Source organism: Tetrahymena thermophila, assembly GCF_000189635.1.
Source record: "Tetrahymena thermophila SB210 genomic scaffold scf_8254179, whole genome shotgun sequence".
Lineage (NCBI taxonomy): Eukaryota > Ciliophora > Oligohymenophorea > Hymenostomatida > Tetrahymenidae > Tetrahymena > Tetrahymena thermophila.
The window spans coordinates 23876-41880 of record NW_002476081.1 but is presented as its reverse complement, the minus strand read 5'-3'; the positions used below and the strand labels follow the sequence as shown (position 1 = coordinate 41880).

Below are 18005 nucleotides of genomic sequence, written 5' to 3'. Positions count from 1 at the left end.
TTTTTTTTGAAGACAAATTTGTATTTAAACAAATAAACAAACAAAATTGAAAATATTTTTTTAAATAAATATCTATTTTTATCTTATTTCCAAATATTTTTTCATATTTCCTAACATTTTTCTTCGAATTGCAATAGTTAGTTTTTAAACTAAATAGAACTTATTTATTATTTAAAATTCTTTAACGCATAATTTTACTGTTTTACAAAAACGCTGCCGTTTTAACTTAATGATATGGATGTTGAAGTAGGAAAAACATATTAAATCTTTGTTTTTATAAGCACTTAGTAAAACAACAAAACAAAACAAATATTGTTTTCTATTCGTTTTATTTTCAATTTGCAAATAATAACTAATTTTTTAATTTTTTGCCAAAACCCCATATTAAATTTGACAATTTTTGAATAATATTTTGTAATTGTAAAATAAAAAAAATTATTAATAACTTTAATTATCAATGAGAAAACTCTAAATCATTTTTGCCTTAATCCTTCTTGTAAGTGTTACAACTAATGCTAGAAAGACTAGACAACCTGGACAACCTGGACCTCATCCTATGCCTCAAGCTGATCCAAACAGTCTTTTATAATACTTTGAAGATTGTCTCAATGTCTACTTTGTCCCCTAAGATTAGAACCACGGTAACTTCATGAACTAATTAGTCTGGGCTTGCCCTCCTTTAAACTAACATGCTGATAGTCCTAGCAATTAACTTAATGAAGTCTAAAATGCATAGAACTGTGTTAATAACTTCAACACCAATTAACAAGATTTGAAGGGTCAAATTTTATAGAGCTTACAGTGTGCACAAAGCAAGGTTCAAGCAAGCAGTGGAAACTAATTTTCCTAAAAGAAGAGATAATCTGTTATCCATAAAAAACTTAGATTATGATGTGGCAGATTAAAACAAACTAGAACTTTACTAATTAATAAAATAAAATTATCAATATGTTTTTTATGTAAATGTTCTAAACAAATGTATATGTTGTTTTCAGTAAAATCATTACTAAATGAATAAATATAACATTATCTCTTTTCCCATTACTTTTTATTGTTAATTTTACTAAAATTTTAGATTTAAATTTGCATTAACTTAACATCTATCTCGCTTTTGCTATTGATACTTAAATATTATGTAACTCAATTTTTAAATAAAAAAGCAACAAACAAACAATTAATTATTAAAAATAGAATCAATAATTTATTGCAATTATTTAAAAAACTAAGCAATTTTTTAAATAAATTTCATGTGTCTTTTTCTTATCTTGTAAGTATTAAAACAAAAAATTCATTTTTCCAATAAAACAGACACTGCCTGCTTAACCTTGATATTGTATTGCTAATATTTAAATAAAAATCCATTTTTTTAAATTTTTAACTTTAAATTCTATATTTATATTTGAAACAATTTGTCATCCAGCTATACATAGTGTTTATGAAACCATTTTTACACTTTTTAGTCAATCCATTTCATAAACGCTACTTATTACAGAAATTTTAGTTTTTCATTTTCATTATTTAATGATAAATCGATCTTTTAAGCGTTATAATCTGTTAACTAAATATTTTTCTGTTTTTTCGATATAAAAGATAAAGATAAAATTGATATTATTTTTACTATTTTAAAAATAATTATGCATGTGTATGTATTTTAAATTTAGTCTCTTTTTAAATACTATTCTAAGCATAATAATTTACTTAAAATTCATATTGATTTTTCCAAAATTTATAGATAGAAATTTAAATTAATTTGTAGTTGAGGATATTAATAATAATTTATTAATTAGCCTAATTTTTTAAATTTAATCTTTAAGTAGAAATAAAACTTAAGCATAACCTAAATCTTAAGTAAATTAATTCTTTAAAAGTATTATCACTTTTCCGAGATTATTTATTGTTAGTAAAAAATATTTTTTTATTTTAGATATAAATTATTTTTTAATATTTCTTAATACAGTAGAAGACAATATTAAAGCTTAATCTAACTTTATTTATATTATCATTTATTTTTCATATATTTGTATTTAATTATATTAAATCAACCTTAAATTGTATTAAGGTAAAATATATTTTAATAATACCTAAGTCCTGTGAAAAAGCAGGAAGAATAAAGTCTAAATTTTAAAATAAAAATGAAGAAAATTGAATAAAATTTGACTATAAGTAAAACCTTATGTATTTATTTCTTTATTCATACTAAAGTAAAATATACTTAATGTATAAGCCAATAATTGTATATAGATAGATAGATTAAAAAAACTAAATTATGGATTTAAAAAAAATAATTTTTAAAGCTAATTTATTTTGAAAAAATTTTAGAATAAATGAAAGAATTTGTAGTTATTTTTAATTATTTTGTCATTTAAACATCGAACAAAATAAAATAATTAACCAAAATAGAATTTTATTTTTACTTTAGAAACATATAAAAAATGAACAAAAAAAAAGATGATTATTGATACATATATGTCTTATATCAAATTAAGTTTAAGAAAAATATAAATAATATAAAATTCCATATATGACATTAACTAATTAACTAACTAACTAATCAATTAATTGATTACTTTAATCATCATAATTAAATATAAATAAAATGGTTTTCTTAATCTCTCACTTTCTTTTTTATTTTTGATTATGTTTATTTTTTGAATGGTTATTGTTTTATTTGTTTTTAAAATTCTTATTGTTTTTCTTGTTATTGAATTAACTCTACTACATTTTGTTGTTATTGTGGTTGTTATTACCATTATTTTTATTGTTATTGTGATTATTGTTTTTTTATTTTGAAATATTTTTAGTTTTTTCAGGGACTTTAGAGTTTTATTGGACTTTCTTTTAGTTTTCTTTTTGTTGATTCTCTTTACCTTATTATTCTTATTACTTTTAAAGTTTTTCTTCTTTATTACGTTTCTTGATTAATTATATTTATTCTTGTATCAATCTTTCTTCTTCCTCTTCATCCATTTCATCCTCTTCTTCTTCTTCGTCCTCATCATCATCTTCTTCCTCTTCTTCATCATCTTCATCTCCTAATAACTCTAAGTCATCATCTGAGTCTTCTTCTTCTTCCATATCATCGTAATTTGTAACATGTTCTTACAAGTAGTGGGCATCATCATCTTCATCCTCGTTTTCAGATAATTCATCAACATCTTCAAAATCTTCTTCTTCTTCAATGTCTTCTTCTACGTCCTTAGGATTGACTTTACCATTTTTTTGTTCTTTTTTATTCTCATTCTTTGATGATGCTGCTGCTGTTGTCTTTTTATCTTTAGAGTCTTTTTCTTATTATTTTGGCTTTTCGGATGATTGTGAAGTAGACTTTGAGTTAGTGGTTTAAGTAGTGTTGGCAGTATTAATTTGCATATTCTTAATACTTTGTTATATACTACTAAGATTCTACTTTTATTTTTAGATATTTTATTCACAAGTTTTCTTGTTTTCATCTAGTTTCTGGTTGAAAATATTTTCATAAGCTAAGATGTTTTGCATAGCAGAATAATATCTTTCTTTTTAGATTTACTTTTCGATTTTGTTTTTCATCTTTTCTTTGGCCTCTTCGCTTTTTTCTTCTATGAACAAGTAAACATAATCCAACATAATCTTTCCAAATGCATATGCTAATGGGTTTACACCTGCAAACATACGAGTCTTCTTAGAATCACCAAAACTTTCTAAGCGCAAAATAAATTCTTTATTGCCATGAATAATTGATTTTTTAAGGTAGGTTTCGCATCTACGCACGATTCCTTGAGTAGAGAATCTAAATAAATTTTGAATGTAATCTGATTCAGTTTTTGGCTGAACAATACCAAGCATCCATTCGTATGAAAAGCAGAAAGTGCTTGGCTTTTTCTTATAAAAATCAAGAATGCTCTTTTTGAGATCCTAAGCGTCCTTCTTAGAAGGAAATTCAATAATGTTTCTGCGCATCTCTAAATAATTCTAAGCTAAAATAATAAATAGAATCTAGGAAAGAAAGAAATGATTTAATTCTAAATTGAATATTTAATCCCTTTATTTTTATCAATTTTATATTTATTTATATTTTTTATATCTTCTAATTACAATTAATCAAACTTATTAAAAAATTGCCTTTATTCTTATTTAATTGCTTGTTTCTTTGTTTGTTTGTTTATACCACATTCCCTTATATTCATAGCAAAATACATGGAAATATATGTATATATTTATATATTCATTCAATTCATCTCTCTGTCTTATTGATCGATTTAAAGCATTGAATAAATTTTTAAGACCTTGCTTGCTCCATCTGGCTGGATTTAATTAATTAATTCTGACTAAATCTTTATCCATAAATCTAAAATAATCGAATATTTATCAATTTTAAAAGCTATGCATAAACTTACAAATATTAATTTTTTTACTTTCCTTTAGTTATTATTAAATATTTATCAAAATAGATATTTAAAACCATTTTCTATATTTATTATTTAAACAAAACATTTTCTTATTTTTTATAATTTTCATAAATTTTACTATTTTTTATGTTTTAAATAATTAATTTTCATTTTTAATTGTTTTTTAGTGAAAAAACTTTTCATATTTAAATTCAGCATTTCAAAAAATATCAAAAAATTATCAAAATGTAAAAATTTTATTCAAAAAAAATATTTTTAAATAGAATTTAATATATTTTTTTGGAAAATTAATTAAAATGATAAATTATTTATTAAATATTTAATTTTTAGCTAAAAATGAATTAAAATTTTATGTGAGCAAATGTTTTTAATTTAGTTTAAAAAATTAATTTTAAAATATAAAACTAAGATGTTTTATAAAACATATAAATAGAGAATATTCAAAAGGAAGGATAAGATTTGTTAAAATAGATAGCAAATGTTTTTGATAAATACATATTTTTTTATATTAAATTTGTTGTTTATTGTTTTTTTTATAGATTTTAATTAATTAATTTAATTAATCTTAAGCATAAATAATAAATAAGAATTTTATTTATGCTTAAATTGAAATGAATGAAAAATGTATCACTCTTATTCTTTAGAAAGCGAAAAATGAGATTAAGATTCTTAGTCGAATTCTTTATAGTATTCTTTTTCATCATTTTGAGATAAACTGTTATAATATTTACTTTCTGATTTTTACTTTTCCAAAACTTCTTTATTTTATGATGTGGTTTATTCAAATTTACTATTATTGTATTAAGAAGAAAATTCATCAAAATCTTCTTAGCAATAATATTAATCTTCATTTATTTCAGAGGCGGATTAGTTTAATTTTTATTCACTTTAAGATAGTTTTTTTGCACTTCTTTTTGGCGATGAGTGTGTTTCATTGATTTTGTTAGATTTTGTAGTTTCTAAAAATTTTTTTTATTGTTATGTTTAACTTAATGTTTAATCTGTGTGTAACTATGAATGTAATAGTTAATTCTATTATTATGAGTTCAGCTAATTTTACTATTGGGTTTCAATAGATTTTTCGTTTTATTCTTTATTCTAATTATTATTTTATTAAAAATTTGAGTTATTAAAATATCTTAAAAAAAGATTCAATTTTTATTAATTTTAATGATTGAAATTATTTTATGCAAACATTAATAAAAAATTATAGTTTTTATATTTAAATTTTACTTTTAAGGATGGAGATTTTTATCTTATGATTGTTTTTTGGTTGTTGAATTTAATTTGGGCTATTGCTGGAGGAAGATTTATATTTGATTTAGAAGATTATTAAGAGTTTTATTATTCTAGTACATCATTTTATGAATTTCTTTTTACTGCTTTATCACTTCTTATAGGAGATTTTATTATGTGAATTCTTTCAGAGTTAGGAGCAGTCTAAAGTTTAGCTTGAGGAGATTGCTAAGTGTTTTGACGTTGATTGACAGGCTAGTTGGTTTCTGTATTCTATTTTATTTGAGAAAATTGCAATTAGATTTAACACTGTTTTTAGGGATATGAAAGCTTACATTTAACTTATTTTATGTTTATCTCAATGTGGGAGAAGCTGAATTCCTTACAAGACTAATTTTTGAAACTACTTCACCTATTTTTCTTGATACATCAAAATGGTACTAAATCCTTCTGATTTTAAAGCAAAATCAAGGATAATTAAAAATACAAATAAAATATAATTTACTTTAGTTTTACTTGTTAGCCATCAGTCTCGTAACGAGCTATCCTGCTTTTGAATTCTTATTATCTCTTGTAATCTTCATAGAGCTTCTAGTTGTTGGCTACAATAGGAGTTCTTTGTATATAATTTTGTTGTGATTTTAGATTTCTATATATTTTGATGAATATTATAAAATTACTATCCTATAATTCTTTGAGCTATTCTTATATTTTGCTAGTGTATTTCTTCATTTTTATGTTTTGTTTTCATGTAAAACTTGTGCTGTCTGATTATTGATTTTTGTTATTGAATTGCCTATTAATTTTAATTATCTGGAGATTCACTATTTTGTATTATTTTTTCATTTTTATTGTTAACTTTGTCTTAATCTATAACAGTGTTTTTGTTTGGATTTTGCTCTGCTTAATTTTATTCTTGGCTTTGCTCTCTCTCAGGCGACTTTTTATTATAAAACTAAATCTTAAGACATTAAAATTTTTAATTTAAATTTACTCGCTTTGAAGGATTTCGCATTGAAATATCTAACAATTTTTATAGCAGCTTTTAGTTGCAGCGATTGATCTCTTATTGCTTCTCTATAAAATAAACATAATTAATTTATTTCGTTTGATAAAAGCTTTTATGTAATAAAATACCTTTTTGATGAAAGTCAAAGTTTATTTTCCTTATTTTCTTGAGCTAAAAATTATTTTAGTTCCTCTCATTAACGAAGGTGTTTTTGGCTTCTTTAGAATTTTCTTTAATTTTTTAAATCTTCTTTTCATGGGCTTGCTATATTCTGAATAAAAAGTAGAAATAGTTAGGATTTTTAATGATTTGAAACAAAGCAAATATCTTACTTTTCTCTCATAAAAATCTCATTCAAGTTATAATTAGAGTAGATGTAATTGCTCATCAAATAGTTAATTAATTACCAAGCCTTAATCTAATTAAATTATTCCCTACTGATTAACTATAATCGAGGAACTTATTCCTGCTATTGAATAAGGTATGAATTTCTTGTTGCTTGTTTATTATTCTACTTGATAATTTAATTAATAGCTTATAAACACAATATTAAGGAAGAAAAACTTAATTTATTTAAGTAGCATGCACTAAATCCTCAATCAATCAAAATTAAATAGGTTTTCAAATGAAATTTAACAGAGATCAAAAAGTAAATTTAAAATTTGCCAAAACAATTTTTATCAAATCAAATATTTTATTTAAATCCTCATAAAAAAATCATTTTTTATTGAGCGAAGAAAAAAACGAAAACTCTTTAAATAAATGAATACTTAAATATGTTGAAAAATGGCAATTGCTTTTAAATATTTTTATATAATTCTTGTGTTATTTATTTATTTGTTAATAATAAGCAATTGAGATAAAAAATTTTCAGTTTTTAATTAATTAAGAAAAAGAGAGAGAGATTCAGTCAGCATTATAAATAAATAAATAATATTTATCTAAAAAATTGTAAATATTAGAAAATATTTATCACTTGAAAAGCGATGGGTGATAAAAAAGGAAAGAAGAAGGGAGGAGGAGAAGAGGATGAGTCAACCCTCTAACTATCTAGATAGTACAAAGTAAAATAGATTTTTTAAGAAATTTTATATTAGCGTTTATTTTTAAATTAAATCACTTTTTAAATCATAGAAAAAATGCGAATTAAATGGAATTAATCCTTCAAAGCTCTTTAAAGAAAAGTTAGACTTTGCTGTTGAGGAAGATGAAAATATTGAAAAGGTTTATTGATAGTTTAATATAAAAAAAACATTTTATTCGTTTAAAAGATGCAATTAACTTAGTTTAAAATTCAGCTTATCTAATTGAATTCAATATTTTAAATTAGATTCATTTGTGGGAAGAATTAGGTCCAGTAGGAGTTCGTTCGATCATGGACTCTCTAACTGAAATACCGTAATTAGCTTATAAATAATAAATCATAATAAATTTAGCTCAGAATGTTTTAATTACAATAATACTTACAATTAAAATAGATATCTGCACACAAAAAGCATTAGACTATGGAAGGTGAAGGCTTAAGATGAAGGAACAAGAACTATTTGTAATTATATGGAAAAATCTAAAACAATTGAGTATCTAGATTTGATGGATAATCAAGTTGGTAGTTTAGGTGAGAATTAATTGTTTCAAATATTAGCAAAAGATTTGTCTGTCTTAGAGTTTTTTATTTAGAAAATATGTTACGCGAAATAAAAGGTAACTGATCAGTTTTTATTATTTTAATTAATAGGTTGCGAGTTTTTAGGTAGAGTTTTGCATCCTTAGATTGAAATACCATTGTTGAAACTTAAATTAGACCATAATGAATTTGGAACGGAAGGCTTAATGCAACTTGCTGCAGGTCTCTGTATGAATTCAGTTTTAGAAAAATTAAGCTTAAATTATTGTGCTATTACTGCTGAAGGATCTAAATATATTTAATAAATTCTATCATTTGTCAATACAAACTTGAAAAAGCTTAAAATGAAAGGAAATCTACTCAAAAATGAAGGAGTTCATTAGCTCTTCAGGGCATTTAAAGTAAATAAAACTCTTGAAAAAGTTGATTTATCTGACAATCAGTTCGATACCACTCTTGGTGACGACTAAGATCCCGAAGCTAACCCCAATTTTTTCGAAACAAATAAAGATGCCATTGAACATAACAAATAAATTATAGAAAATATTTGCGAAGTTTTAAAAGCTGCAGACACTTTACTTTATTATGACTTTAGATTTAACAACATCTCAAAAACAGGTAATTAAATAATTAATAAATTCATTTTTTTATATTTTAAAATCATAATTTAAAATTTTGTTAATTTAATTAGATGCTAAAGCTATAATAGACTGTCTAGAAGCTAACAAAAATATTTATTACATGGAATTGTCTGAGCATATTCCAAAAGACCTGATTGAAAGAAAGAAGGGTCTTATGAAAAAGCGTAAACCTAAAAAAAAGAAAAAGAAGAAAGCTAAAAAGAAATGAAGCAAACTTATTTATTTACTAAAAAATAATTAAAATAATTAATCATTTTTGTCATTTATTTGTTTTCATCAAAGCTTAAAATATTTTTTAATAAAATCGATAAAATATTAATTTATTAAATGAAAAACACTATTTTTTATTCAAATAAAATAAAAGTATTTAAAAATACAAACTTAAATCTGTTATTTTAAAATATGCATTTTAAGTCTTCATTTGATAAAACATAATTCATATTAAACGATCTTCAATCCCCGAAAGAGTTGAAGAGAGAATTATCATAAATTAATTACTGCATTAATATATTTTTAATTTAAAAATAAATAGATTCAAAGTTAACTATTCAATACTCCAAAATGATAAAATTATTCCTTTTATTATTAAATCAGATCACTTTTAGTTAGGAGTGGTAGTTTGGAGGGTTGCTAAAAATTCTACACTTCCTTGCAAAAACCATATATTTTTTTTAAAAAATTCTCTTTGATTAAAAATATAAATTTTTTTGTAATATTGAAAAAATGAAGGTGTATTTACTTACTTACTTCTGATTAAAAAATTAAAAACAATTTATAAACAAAAATAATCACTTTAATATTAAATTTTTAAAAATTTAAAAATTTAAAAATAATTTCAAATTTCATTTTCATTCTTTTTCTCTTTTTATAGAATAAAAACTAACTTTATAATTCTTTAAGAAAAGCTTATAGATAGATAGATAGATAGATAGATGGAAGGAAGGAAGTTTGGATATATTTTCTATATTTCATATTTTAAAAATATATTTTTTAAACAGTAAAATTAGGATTATTTCAAAATAAAATAAATAAGAAATGATGCTACTTAAATAAAGTATTTAAAAATCAGCTTAATAATTTAAAAGAAAATCAGAATTTAATGAATTAAATATTTGTAAAATAGAATAGAATTTTGCTAAAAAGAGAGTCATACAGATTAAAAAGAAGCAAACAATAATCATTTTAGAATGAATTGATTAATAAATGAAATAAATTGATGTAAATTTTATTTCTAAATAATATTTTAAAAATATTTTTGAATAGCTTCAATCATCAGAATATTAATCAGTTATATTTGAAACAGGTTCATCATTAAATTAGCCAACAGATTTGAAAGAACGATGAGTACGTCTTGAACCTCTCAAAGATTGTTTTTGAGGAGGGCCACTGAGTAATTGTTATTCTTCGGCGGCGGCAGCAGCGGCAGCAGCAGCGTGTCTTCTGAGGTTTTTATTGAAACCCAATATAGGAATGACCAAGATTTCATTGTAAATGAGAGTACCTGTGGTAATAATGAAGTAAGCAACAAGTTAGTACCACTTGAAATCTTCCCATCCAACAGCAAGACAGAACATCCAAATCAAGAAAGGTGAAGTAACACCTAAGACTGCTCTAGCAAGAGCAGATACGTACTTTGTAACAGCTTGACCAACACCATTAAGGATAATGATAATGACGACACCAGCAAGGACTAAGAAGAACAAAGCAACATTTTAGAATGAGAAAACTTAGTATATGAAATTAGGGAAATCTTCGATTTTATTATTTGGAGTTGCTTCAAAAGAACTAGGGTTGGGAATGAAGTTAAAAATAAGGATACCAAGAGAGGCATAAACGATACCAAACATACCTTCATAACCTACAGCTTAGAAAGGATGTAAAAAGTATTTACCAAAGAATCTTTCTTCGACAACCATTTAGGTAGCATATGTGAAAAAGGAGCAGACTAAAAGAATAATACCAATCATCATTTAAGTAGGATTTTCAATGCTGTTGCTATCAACAACTAAAGCCATGAGACCCATAAAGGCTAAACCAGTAACATTAAGGAAAATACCAAAGATATTTTATCTATGTAACTTTCTTTTTAAGAAAACGACAGAGAAAATAGCAGTCATGATAATATTACCACCATTAAACATATATTACATGGATAAAGGCATCAAATTCATAGAGAAGAAAGAGATAGTAGAAGTGACCATATCGCATGCTGCAGGAGCTGCGAAGATAAAAATGTTGATTTTATCAGACTATCCTTGGGCAATACTTTCTTTTCTATCTTTTTCATAATCCTCTGCATATTTTCTTTTGTAAAAAACGAATACACCATAGCACAATAATTCACCTACGAACATAATAAGAGTTTAACAGAAAGGATGGTTAAAAGATTAGCCATCAACTGTTTATCTTTGTTATGATTTGAAAATAATACCAGAACACAAACTGCAGCCCAATGAAACAAGCATGAGCATATTTTTTTGCATTTCAGTCCAAGCCATTTCTATTTATTTTTTTCAGATTCTTTTAAGTTATTTAATGTAAGCGACTAGCTCGACGATCACCTTTCGGTTTTGTTGTTTGGATTGTTTCCTGTTGTTTTTTTTTTATGTTTCCTACCTTTTGAATAAAAGATTAAACTTTTTAACTCTTTTCAATGAATGGAAAATTGTATTTATTTTTTTAATTATTTTTTATAATTTTTTAATCATCGCTGTTTATATTTTGATTTCTTTCTTTCTTTCTGTCTTTAATGCGAAAGAAAAAATCTTTGATTTGTGATTGATCAGCTTGTTTATTAATTTATTTCTTTCATTATTTTTTCTTTTTCTATCAACTAAATTGTGAATCCTACGGCTATTCACTTATTATTAGGTAGCTTTAATCCCTTACATGCATAATTCGCTATATTTAAGAAAAACCTAATCTTTCTTTTATTATTTAACCCACTCTGAAATATTCTCAAAGATTTTAATTTCTTATCATATGTTTTTTTTTTTCAAGACAGAGGTGCAGCGTGTTTAAGTTTAAATTTTAAAAAGTTTTTAAAAATATAAATCACAAATCAATCTTAATGTTTTTCAAATGAACTTCTTTATTTTGCAATAGAAATTTATTAGTTTTTTAAATAATGTTTACATTTAAATGAATCAAAATTATGAACTCTGCTAAATATGATTACTCAATTTGATTTATATTATTATATATATATATACTAGTTCATCATAAAAATATGAATAATTGAAGCGATTACGCATACAAAATTAACAAGTTATCTAATGTAAAGGGAGATAAAAAATTCATCATTCTTTCGTAAAGATTTTAGTTAAGTCAATTTAGAAATAAATCAAAAAAAAAAAAAAAAAATTCCCTCTAGCTTGGAATGTTTGTTAGCAAAGTTATTTAATAAAAGAATTTATATTTTCACAATTTGTAATGAAGCACTTTTCTGGAAGAATGCAAATAATATTTAATATGTCAATCATAATAAGAATTAAAACTTTAATAAGCAGCTTACGCTAGAGTAATATGACTAAATTAAAGATCCTCTGAGATAGGATTGATAATAAAAGAATAAAATTTAAATTTATTTTAACAGAATAAAAGCATATATATGAGTGAGTATACATTTATTTCAACTCCTCTCTATTTTAGTCAAAATTTTATAGACAAAATTAATTTAGCCAACAAATATAATAATTAAATTGATCAAAAACACATACAATTATACCGCTCACTTAAGGCAATTAACCTACAACTTAATAAATCAATAAAATTAAAGGTGTATCCTAACCTAAACAAAATAATCGAACACTTTTTATGGAAAAATTACTTAAGTGGAGATCGATCGTTAAAATATTTATAGATATTTCTTAATTTCACTCAAGGGAAAGATATTTTTAATTTGTAGAAGAAAACGACTTATTAATATAAGACTCTCTTATTTTCTCTATTGAAAAGCATATTTAATCTCTTAAAGCTCTCAATGAAAAGCTACGCATACAATAGCTCAAAAAAATTAGTGAAAATGAAGCAATTCTTAACCAAAATAAAGCTAAAGTCATTCCCCCCAAACCCTAAAGACCAGAAGAACCTGATTAGGATGATTGCTGTGGGAGTGGATGTTAAGTCTGCGTATTCGACAGATATTATCAAAAGTTAGAAGAATACGAAGAAAAATTGATGGAGTGGGAAGAAAAATATGGCGATCTCTTCAACGAAGAGGAAAGCTCTAACTAAAACGACGATCAAAATCCCTAAAATTAACAAGAAAAAAGCTGATCAAAAAATATCAAATTAAATTCATTTGAAACTCTAGAAAAAAAATCATTTAAAATTTTGAAAATTTCCATTTAAATTTTCATTCATTCAAAACTTAAAAAAAATAAATAAATAAATAATACTAATCAAATATATAAATAAATATCTATTAATCTTATCTTATTCTCTATGTTTATTCAATACCTTAAATAATGCGAATTGCATTCACTAATTAGTTCAAAAGAACTATGCCATTTTAATTATGATTTAACTGTAATTCATATTTAATTTGAATTCAAGTTTGTTTTACATGATGAATTTATAACATTTGGAAAGTTTTAAAAATATTTATATTATTATAATCTAATAAAATCTCTTGATTTAGTTACTGATTAAAATCTTATATAATAAAAATACTTAAATTAATTACACATTCACAAAATTAATTATCTGGAAAACCTTCTTTACATCTATCTTTGTTGTAAACAGTAATATAAATTTTGAATAAGAAATCAATCAATACCTTGTTATTTTTATTACCTCAAATCAACTATTAAATTCTTCTCTTTCAAAACACTCATACAATTTATACAACAAAATTTTATGCATATCCTTTGCACTGATCTTCTCTCAAACACTTCTATACAAACAAGCAAAGATAACACGCATTAAAATATAGAAAGACTTTCTTTTAATGAAATATTTCAGAAATGACTTTCAATTATTGATTATTATTTTACAATTTTGTTTAATTTATTTGTTTTTATATTTCAAAATTCTAAGTTAGTTCCATTTTATTTATAATGCTGAAACTATTAAATCCATTTTAATTAGTATTTTTACATTTCAGTATTTATATTTATCTTCCATCTTTTCTCTATAATAGCCATTAAAATCTAATCTAAGTAGCAACTAAAATAAGAATGTTGCATTGGTATTTTTTGTCATAAGTATAAGTAAATTAAGAAGATTCATGAAATTCTTTTCGAAATCTTCTTTTAGAACCTCAAAGTCTGCTTACAATAAATCAATACTTGTATCATATTCTAATCTGTATTAATTAATTTAAATGAGATAAAAAATAAAAGAATATATTTTTTAATCAAAATTTTTACTTTACTACGATGTTACAATATCTCCTACAGCAATCGACAATATCAAAGATACTCTTTACTAATTTAGGATAGCTTAAGAAAATTTAAATTTATATTGAGCTCAAAAAAAGATCAATTATCTTTCTAAGTTCTTCAAAGTCTTTAATCTCTGCAACTTTTTCTTACAGCTATTTGAAAATAATATAAAAAATTTTATATATTTTAAATGATTAATTAATCTATTTTTACTTTTGACCACTATGAAGTTATAATGTCTGTATGAAAGTATGTCCATAAACTATCTATTACTGAACTTAGCTTTGTTCTCATTAACAGCATTGAATTTAATGTTGGATTTAACTTGCCTCTTTTACTGTTTTTCATGAAATAAAGCCACGATCTTTACAGTTCAAACTAAATAGTTCTTAAAATAAATTTTCCATTAAAAGAATTTAGTGTAATAATTATAATTCAATTTATATATCCCAAAATATCTCATAATGTAAAATTATTTTACATTTAATTATTAAATATTTCTAAATTATAAATATTTTATCGCAAAAAAATTCGTGCTTTAAAATAAATCAAAAAAAAATTTTTTTAAGGTTGATATGTTTGCTTATAATGAATGTATGAATGAGTGTATGATTTGACTAAAATATTTTGAAATATTAATTAAATTAATTTTAATAAGAAAATTGTTAATTATTTACCTTAAAGGAAATAAATATCTGAATATAGTTTTATATTTTTCTATCAAATGAGATGATATCATTAAATTGAGAGGCCATTTGACTTGGTAGTCCATAGTAAGTCCATTCCATGCATCTTGGTTATTAAAAACATTTGAACTATACATTTACCAGCTCATAATATCCATGGCACAATTACCATTATTTGAATCCTTTTAATTTAATGAAATTGTTGATATTAATTTAAATTCCAATAACATCAATATATTTATATTACTTAAATAAATCCTACATAAGCTCTTCCCATGTCTAAATTTAGGAATTTATTGAATTTGAAAGGGAAAGTAAATAACTGACTTTAAAGTCCTCTGTTCATGTTATCAATATCCTCTAAATGTAATGCAATATTCTCTCCATCATAGTTTATTTTGATGACTTACAATTAACCATCTAAGAAATTTACTCTATCACAATCAAATTCATGATTCTTAATATAAGTTGGTTTTCCATTATTGCAAACAACCATTTAAATAGAGCATTTTTGGTCATTAATTTCTTTTGCAACTGAAGCAGCACCTTTTTTATTGGTCTCCTTTGTATAAAATTTGATAGCAACATATCTAATTTAAAAAAAATCTTAATATTTAATAATTTATAAATAATTAATTTACTCATTCATGTCTTATAATCTGTAAGGAGCTGCTTTTTTATAAGAGCTGATTTCTTTTGTATTTTAGAAAACAATTAATAAACCATTCTCATTTGTTTCATCTTAAGCTATGCTGCTAGTGAAATAAGAGAATCTAGACTTCAAAGGTGATTATTCTTCACTTTGAAGCAAGTTAACACTACCTTTTGTGCTAGATTGCAATAAATTTATATTTGGTGATCCTAATTTTGAAAACCTACAATTAATTACATTAAAAGTTAATAAATTAATGAATAAATTTCAAATTTTTTTATTGATTTACTAATTTATTGGCAAATAATTTCTCTCTTTTTTAAATCTAAAAGTAAAGCTAAGTTTAAATCCCATTTCAATATTTTATTTAAACTTATACCACAAAGATCCTATTTAAATTAATAAAAGCAAGAAAATTTAAATTAATCATTATTTATTTATTTTGAATAATAAAAGACAAAATTAAATAATTTTTTCTTATTGTTTCAATATGTTTTTATTTTTAAAAAGCTATAAAAAATTTAAAAGAAATTGATTTGTTTGATTTACCACTCAATTTAGAATTCTTTAGAGGCTAGAATCTGATGTAATTGTTTCTTTGTTAGTGAACATTTCCAAATATATTCAATTCATTAACCTAAGAAAAATCTTTGAATTCGAATCCATTATTTTTTATCTTGAACTAAAAATCTATTTGATTATTTTAATAATTATTATTGAAAACAAGTTAAGAATGTTTGATAGATTTTTAAAATTTACTTTTAAAGGCATTAACAATTTCATCGTCATTCCTCAGTCTAATTAAAGTATGAGGAACTATCACATTATTTAAGTGACCTTCACTCTCTGGCTTTGGAGGTAGCTGCATTAAGCTTCTACTTTCTTCGTAAAAAGCTTTGAAGAACTCTCCGTTTCCCATAAGAAAATACTTAATTTAATTTAAAATGATAAAATGAAGGATGATTAATGAAAGCAATAATAATTTACATTGTTTAGAGTGTTTAAGTGATTCATTAAATTTTGATTTTTAAGAACAAGTTCCAACATTTATTTTGCTATTTCGTATCTCAAAGACTCAATTGTGTTTTAAAATCTAGCATTTAAAAAAAATTAAACTAAATCAAATCAAATATCATTTGATTACTTAAAGCTGTCATATTGACGAATTTCTTCAATCAAAGTCAGCATTTATTGTGGAGGTAGAAATGAGTTTTCATATTCCTTTTATGTGTTTCTTAATATTCTAATACCTTTTCCTATGAATAATATCTTTTCTGCTTGCTTGTGTGAAACAATACTCTAAGGCAACATCGCATACCTTAAAGAAAAAATGCTATCCCAATCTATTTCTAGTTCATTTGGTTGTTCTACCACATTTTTATCATAAGCATTGCCTACAAATTATAATTAAAATATATTTCAATATAAATCAAATACAATCTGTTTTTTTATTTATTACTCTGTTAAGATTTCGTTTATTCAATCCTGTAGATAAAAAACTCATCATAATAATCTTAAAGATTTCCATAGAGAATCCATCCACTTAGCTATTTATTTATTAAATTTTGAACAATTTTCACAAATAAATTTATTTGAAAATATTATGAAATTGTATTGTTATTGCATTTATAATTCTTACTTGCTAATATAAAACAGAATAGCACTAGTCAGTCAAAATCTAATATACTTCCCTTAAGGCTGTATTACCAGTTTAGCTTTTACTATGCATTAAATCTAAAAGTTGGCCTCCCTTTAAATTTTCTTCTACAATTTTAATTACCTTTTTTTATAAATTGAACAAATAATCCTTAATAATTGCTTATGAAATGTTTAAGTTTAATACTATTTTATGTAAATCTGGCAAAATATCGAAATGAGATGTCAACTTAATCTTTAAAGAAGCTATTGTAAACACTCTATTTTCCAAAAAATCCCTCTCTATTTCAATGATTTTTTCTCTATAACTGTTGATTATTTATTCTAATCCAAGACAAAATCCCTATTGAAAATAATAGTTTAGATAATACTTTAGTAGAATTAAATTACCTTCAAATATGCGCTATTTCCAATTACATTGACTTCAGCGATTGGACCATCGTTTTGGTCATCACAATTCTCATTAAAATTATTATTTTTATTCATAAAATAAGTTATCTTAGCAAAATTGTTGTAATTTTCATCCAAAAACTATTCTAAATTTTTATAATAATATCCCAAGCAGCAAAGACTATTAATTATCTCCTTTTCAGCAGGAGTCAGAAATGTTATCTTTGGATCTAAAACAAAGCTATCATTTTATTCTATAATAATATTGCCTGATTTCCCTAACAGTCCAAATAGTATTTCGTGTAACATTCTAAATAAAATAAATAATGCAATCGGTTG

At 23.5% G+C, this 18005-nt stretch overlaps 7 protein-coding genes across 7 annotated transcripts; 3 read left to right on the top strand and 4 right to left on the bottom strand. All coding sequences in view use genetic code 6, as the record gives it.

Moving 5' to 3' along the window:
* Window positions 1–457: 457 nt before the first annotated feature.
* On the top strand, window positions 458–892 carry TTHERM_01220400 (hypothetical protein; the record flags this gene model as incomplete). Its single annotated transcript, XM_001025765.1, has 1 exon — window positions 458–892. One exon carries the CDS (start codon window positions 458–460, stop codon window positions 890–892), a length of 435 nt encoding a protein of 144 aa, XP_001025765.1.
* Window positions 893–2613: 1721 nt separating this feature from the next.
* On the bottom strand, window positions 2614–3936 carry TTHERM_01220390 (hypothetical protein; the record flags this gene model as incomplete). Its single annotated transcript, XM_001025764.1, has 1 exon — window positions 2614–3936. One exon carries the CDS (start codon window positions 3934–3936, stop codon window positions 2614–2616), a length of 1323 nt encoding a protein of 440 aa, XP_001025764.1.
* Window positions 3937–5012: 1076 nt separating this feature from the next.
* On the bottom strand, window positions 5013–7171 carry TTHERM_01220380 (hypothetical protein; the record flags this gene model as incomplete). The annotated part of the gene is made up of 8 exons (XM_001025763.2): window positions 6963–7171; window positions 6759–6901; window positions 6616–6698; window positions 6302–6561; window positions 6127–6237; window positions 5957–6071; window positions 5619–5894; window positions 5013–5483 (listed from the first exon to the last, which is right to left on the bottom strand). The coding sequence occupies exons 1-8, from the start codon at window positions 7016–7018 to the stop codon at window positions 5013–5015; spliced, it is 1515 nt and encodes a 504-aa protein (XP_001025763.2). The 5' UTR covers window positions 7019–7171.
* A 445-nt stretch (window positions 7172–7616) lies between these two features.
* On the top strand, window positions 7617–9103 carry TTHERM_01220370 (hypothetical protein; the record flags this gene model as incomplete). The annotated part of the gene is made up of 6 exons (XM_001025762.2): window positions 7617–7694; window positions 7765–7854; window positions 7961–8028; window positions 8109–8245; window positions 8366–8872; window positions 8946–9103. The coding sequence occupies 6 exons, from the start codon at window positions 7617–7619 to the stop codon at window positions 9101–9103; spliced, it is 1038 nt and encodes a 345-aa protein (XP_001025762.2).
* Window positions 9104–10160: 1057 nt separating this feature from the next.
* On the bottom strand, window positions 10161–11393 carry TTHERM_01220360 (nucleotide-sugar transporter; the record flags this gene model as incomplete). Its single annotated transcript, XM_001025761.3, has 1 exon — window positions 10161–11393. The coding sequence occupies one exon, from the start codon at window positions 11391–11393 to the stop codon at window positions 10161–10163; it is 1233 nt and encodes a 410-aa protein (XP_001025761.1).
* Window positions 11394–12505: 1112 nt separating this feature from the next.
* Window positions 12506–13075, top strand: TTHERM_001220343 (hypothetical protein; the record flags this gene model as incomplete). Its single annotated transcript, XM_012800492.1, has 1 exon — window positions 12506–13075. The coding sequence occupies one exon, from the start codon at window positions 12506–12508 to the stop codon at window positions 13073–13075; it is 570 nt and encodes a 189-aa protein (XP_012655946.1).
* Window positions 13076–13998: 923 nt separating this feature from the next.
* Window positions 13999–17975, bottom strand: TTHERM_01220340 (Spc97/Spc98 family protein; the record flags this gene model as incomplete). The annotated part of the gene is made up of 15 exons (XM_001025759.3): window positions 13999–14203; window positions 14268–14434; window positions 14496–14670; window positions 14960–15150; window positions 15216–15558; window positions 15610–15843; window positions 15910–16009; window positions 16170–16310; window positions 16380–16548; window positions 16608–16713; window positions 16765–17014; window positions 17080–17167; window positions 17260–17400; window positions 17464–17619; window positions 17667–17975. 15 exons carry the CDS (start codon window positions 17973–17975, stop codon window positions 13999–14001), a joined length of 2775 nt encoding a protein of 924 aa, XP_001025759.3.
* Between the last annotated feature and the right edge of the window lie 30 nt (window positions 17976–18005).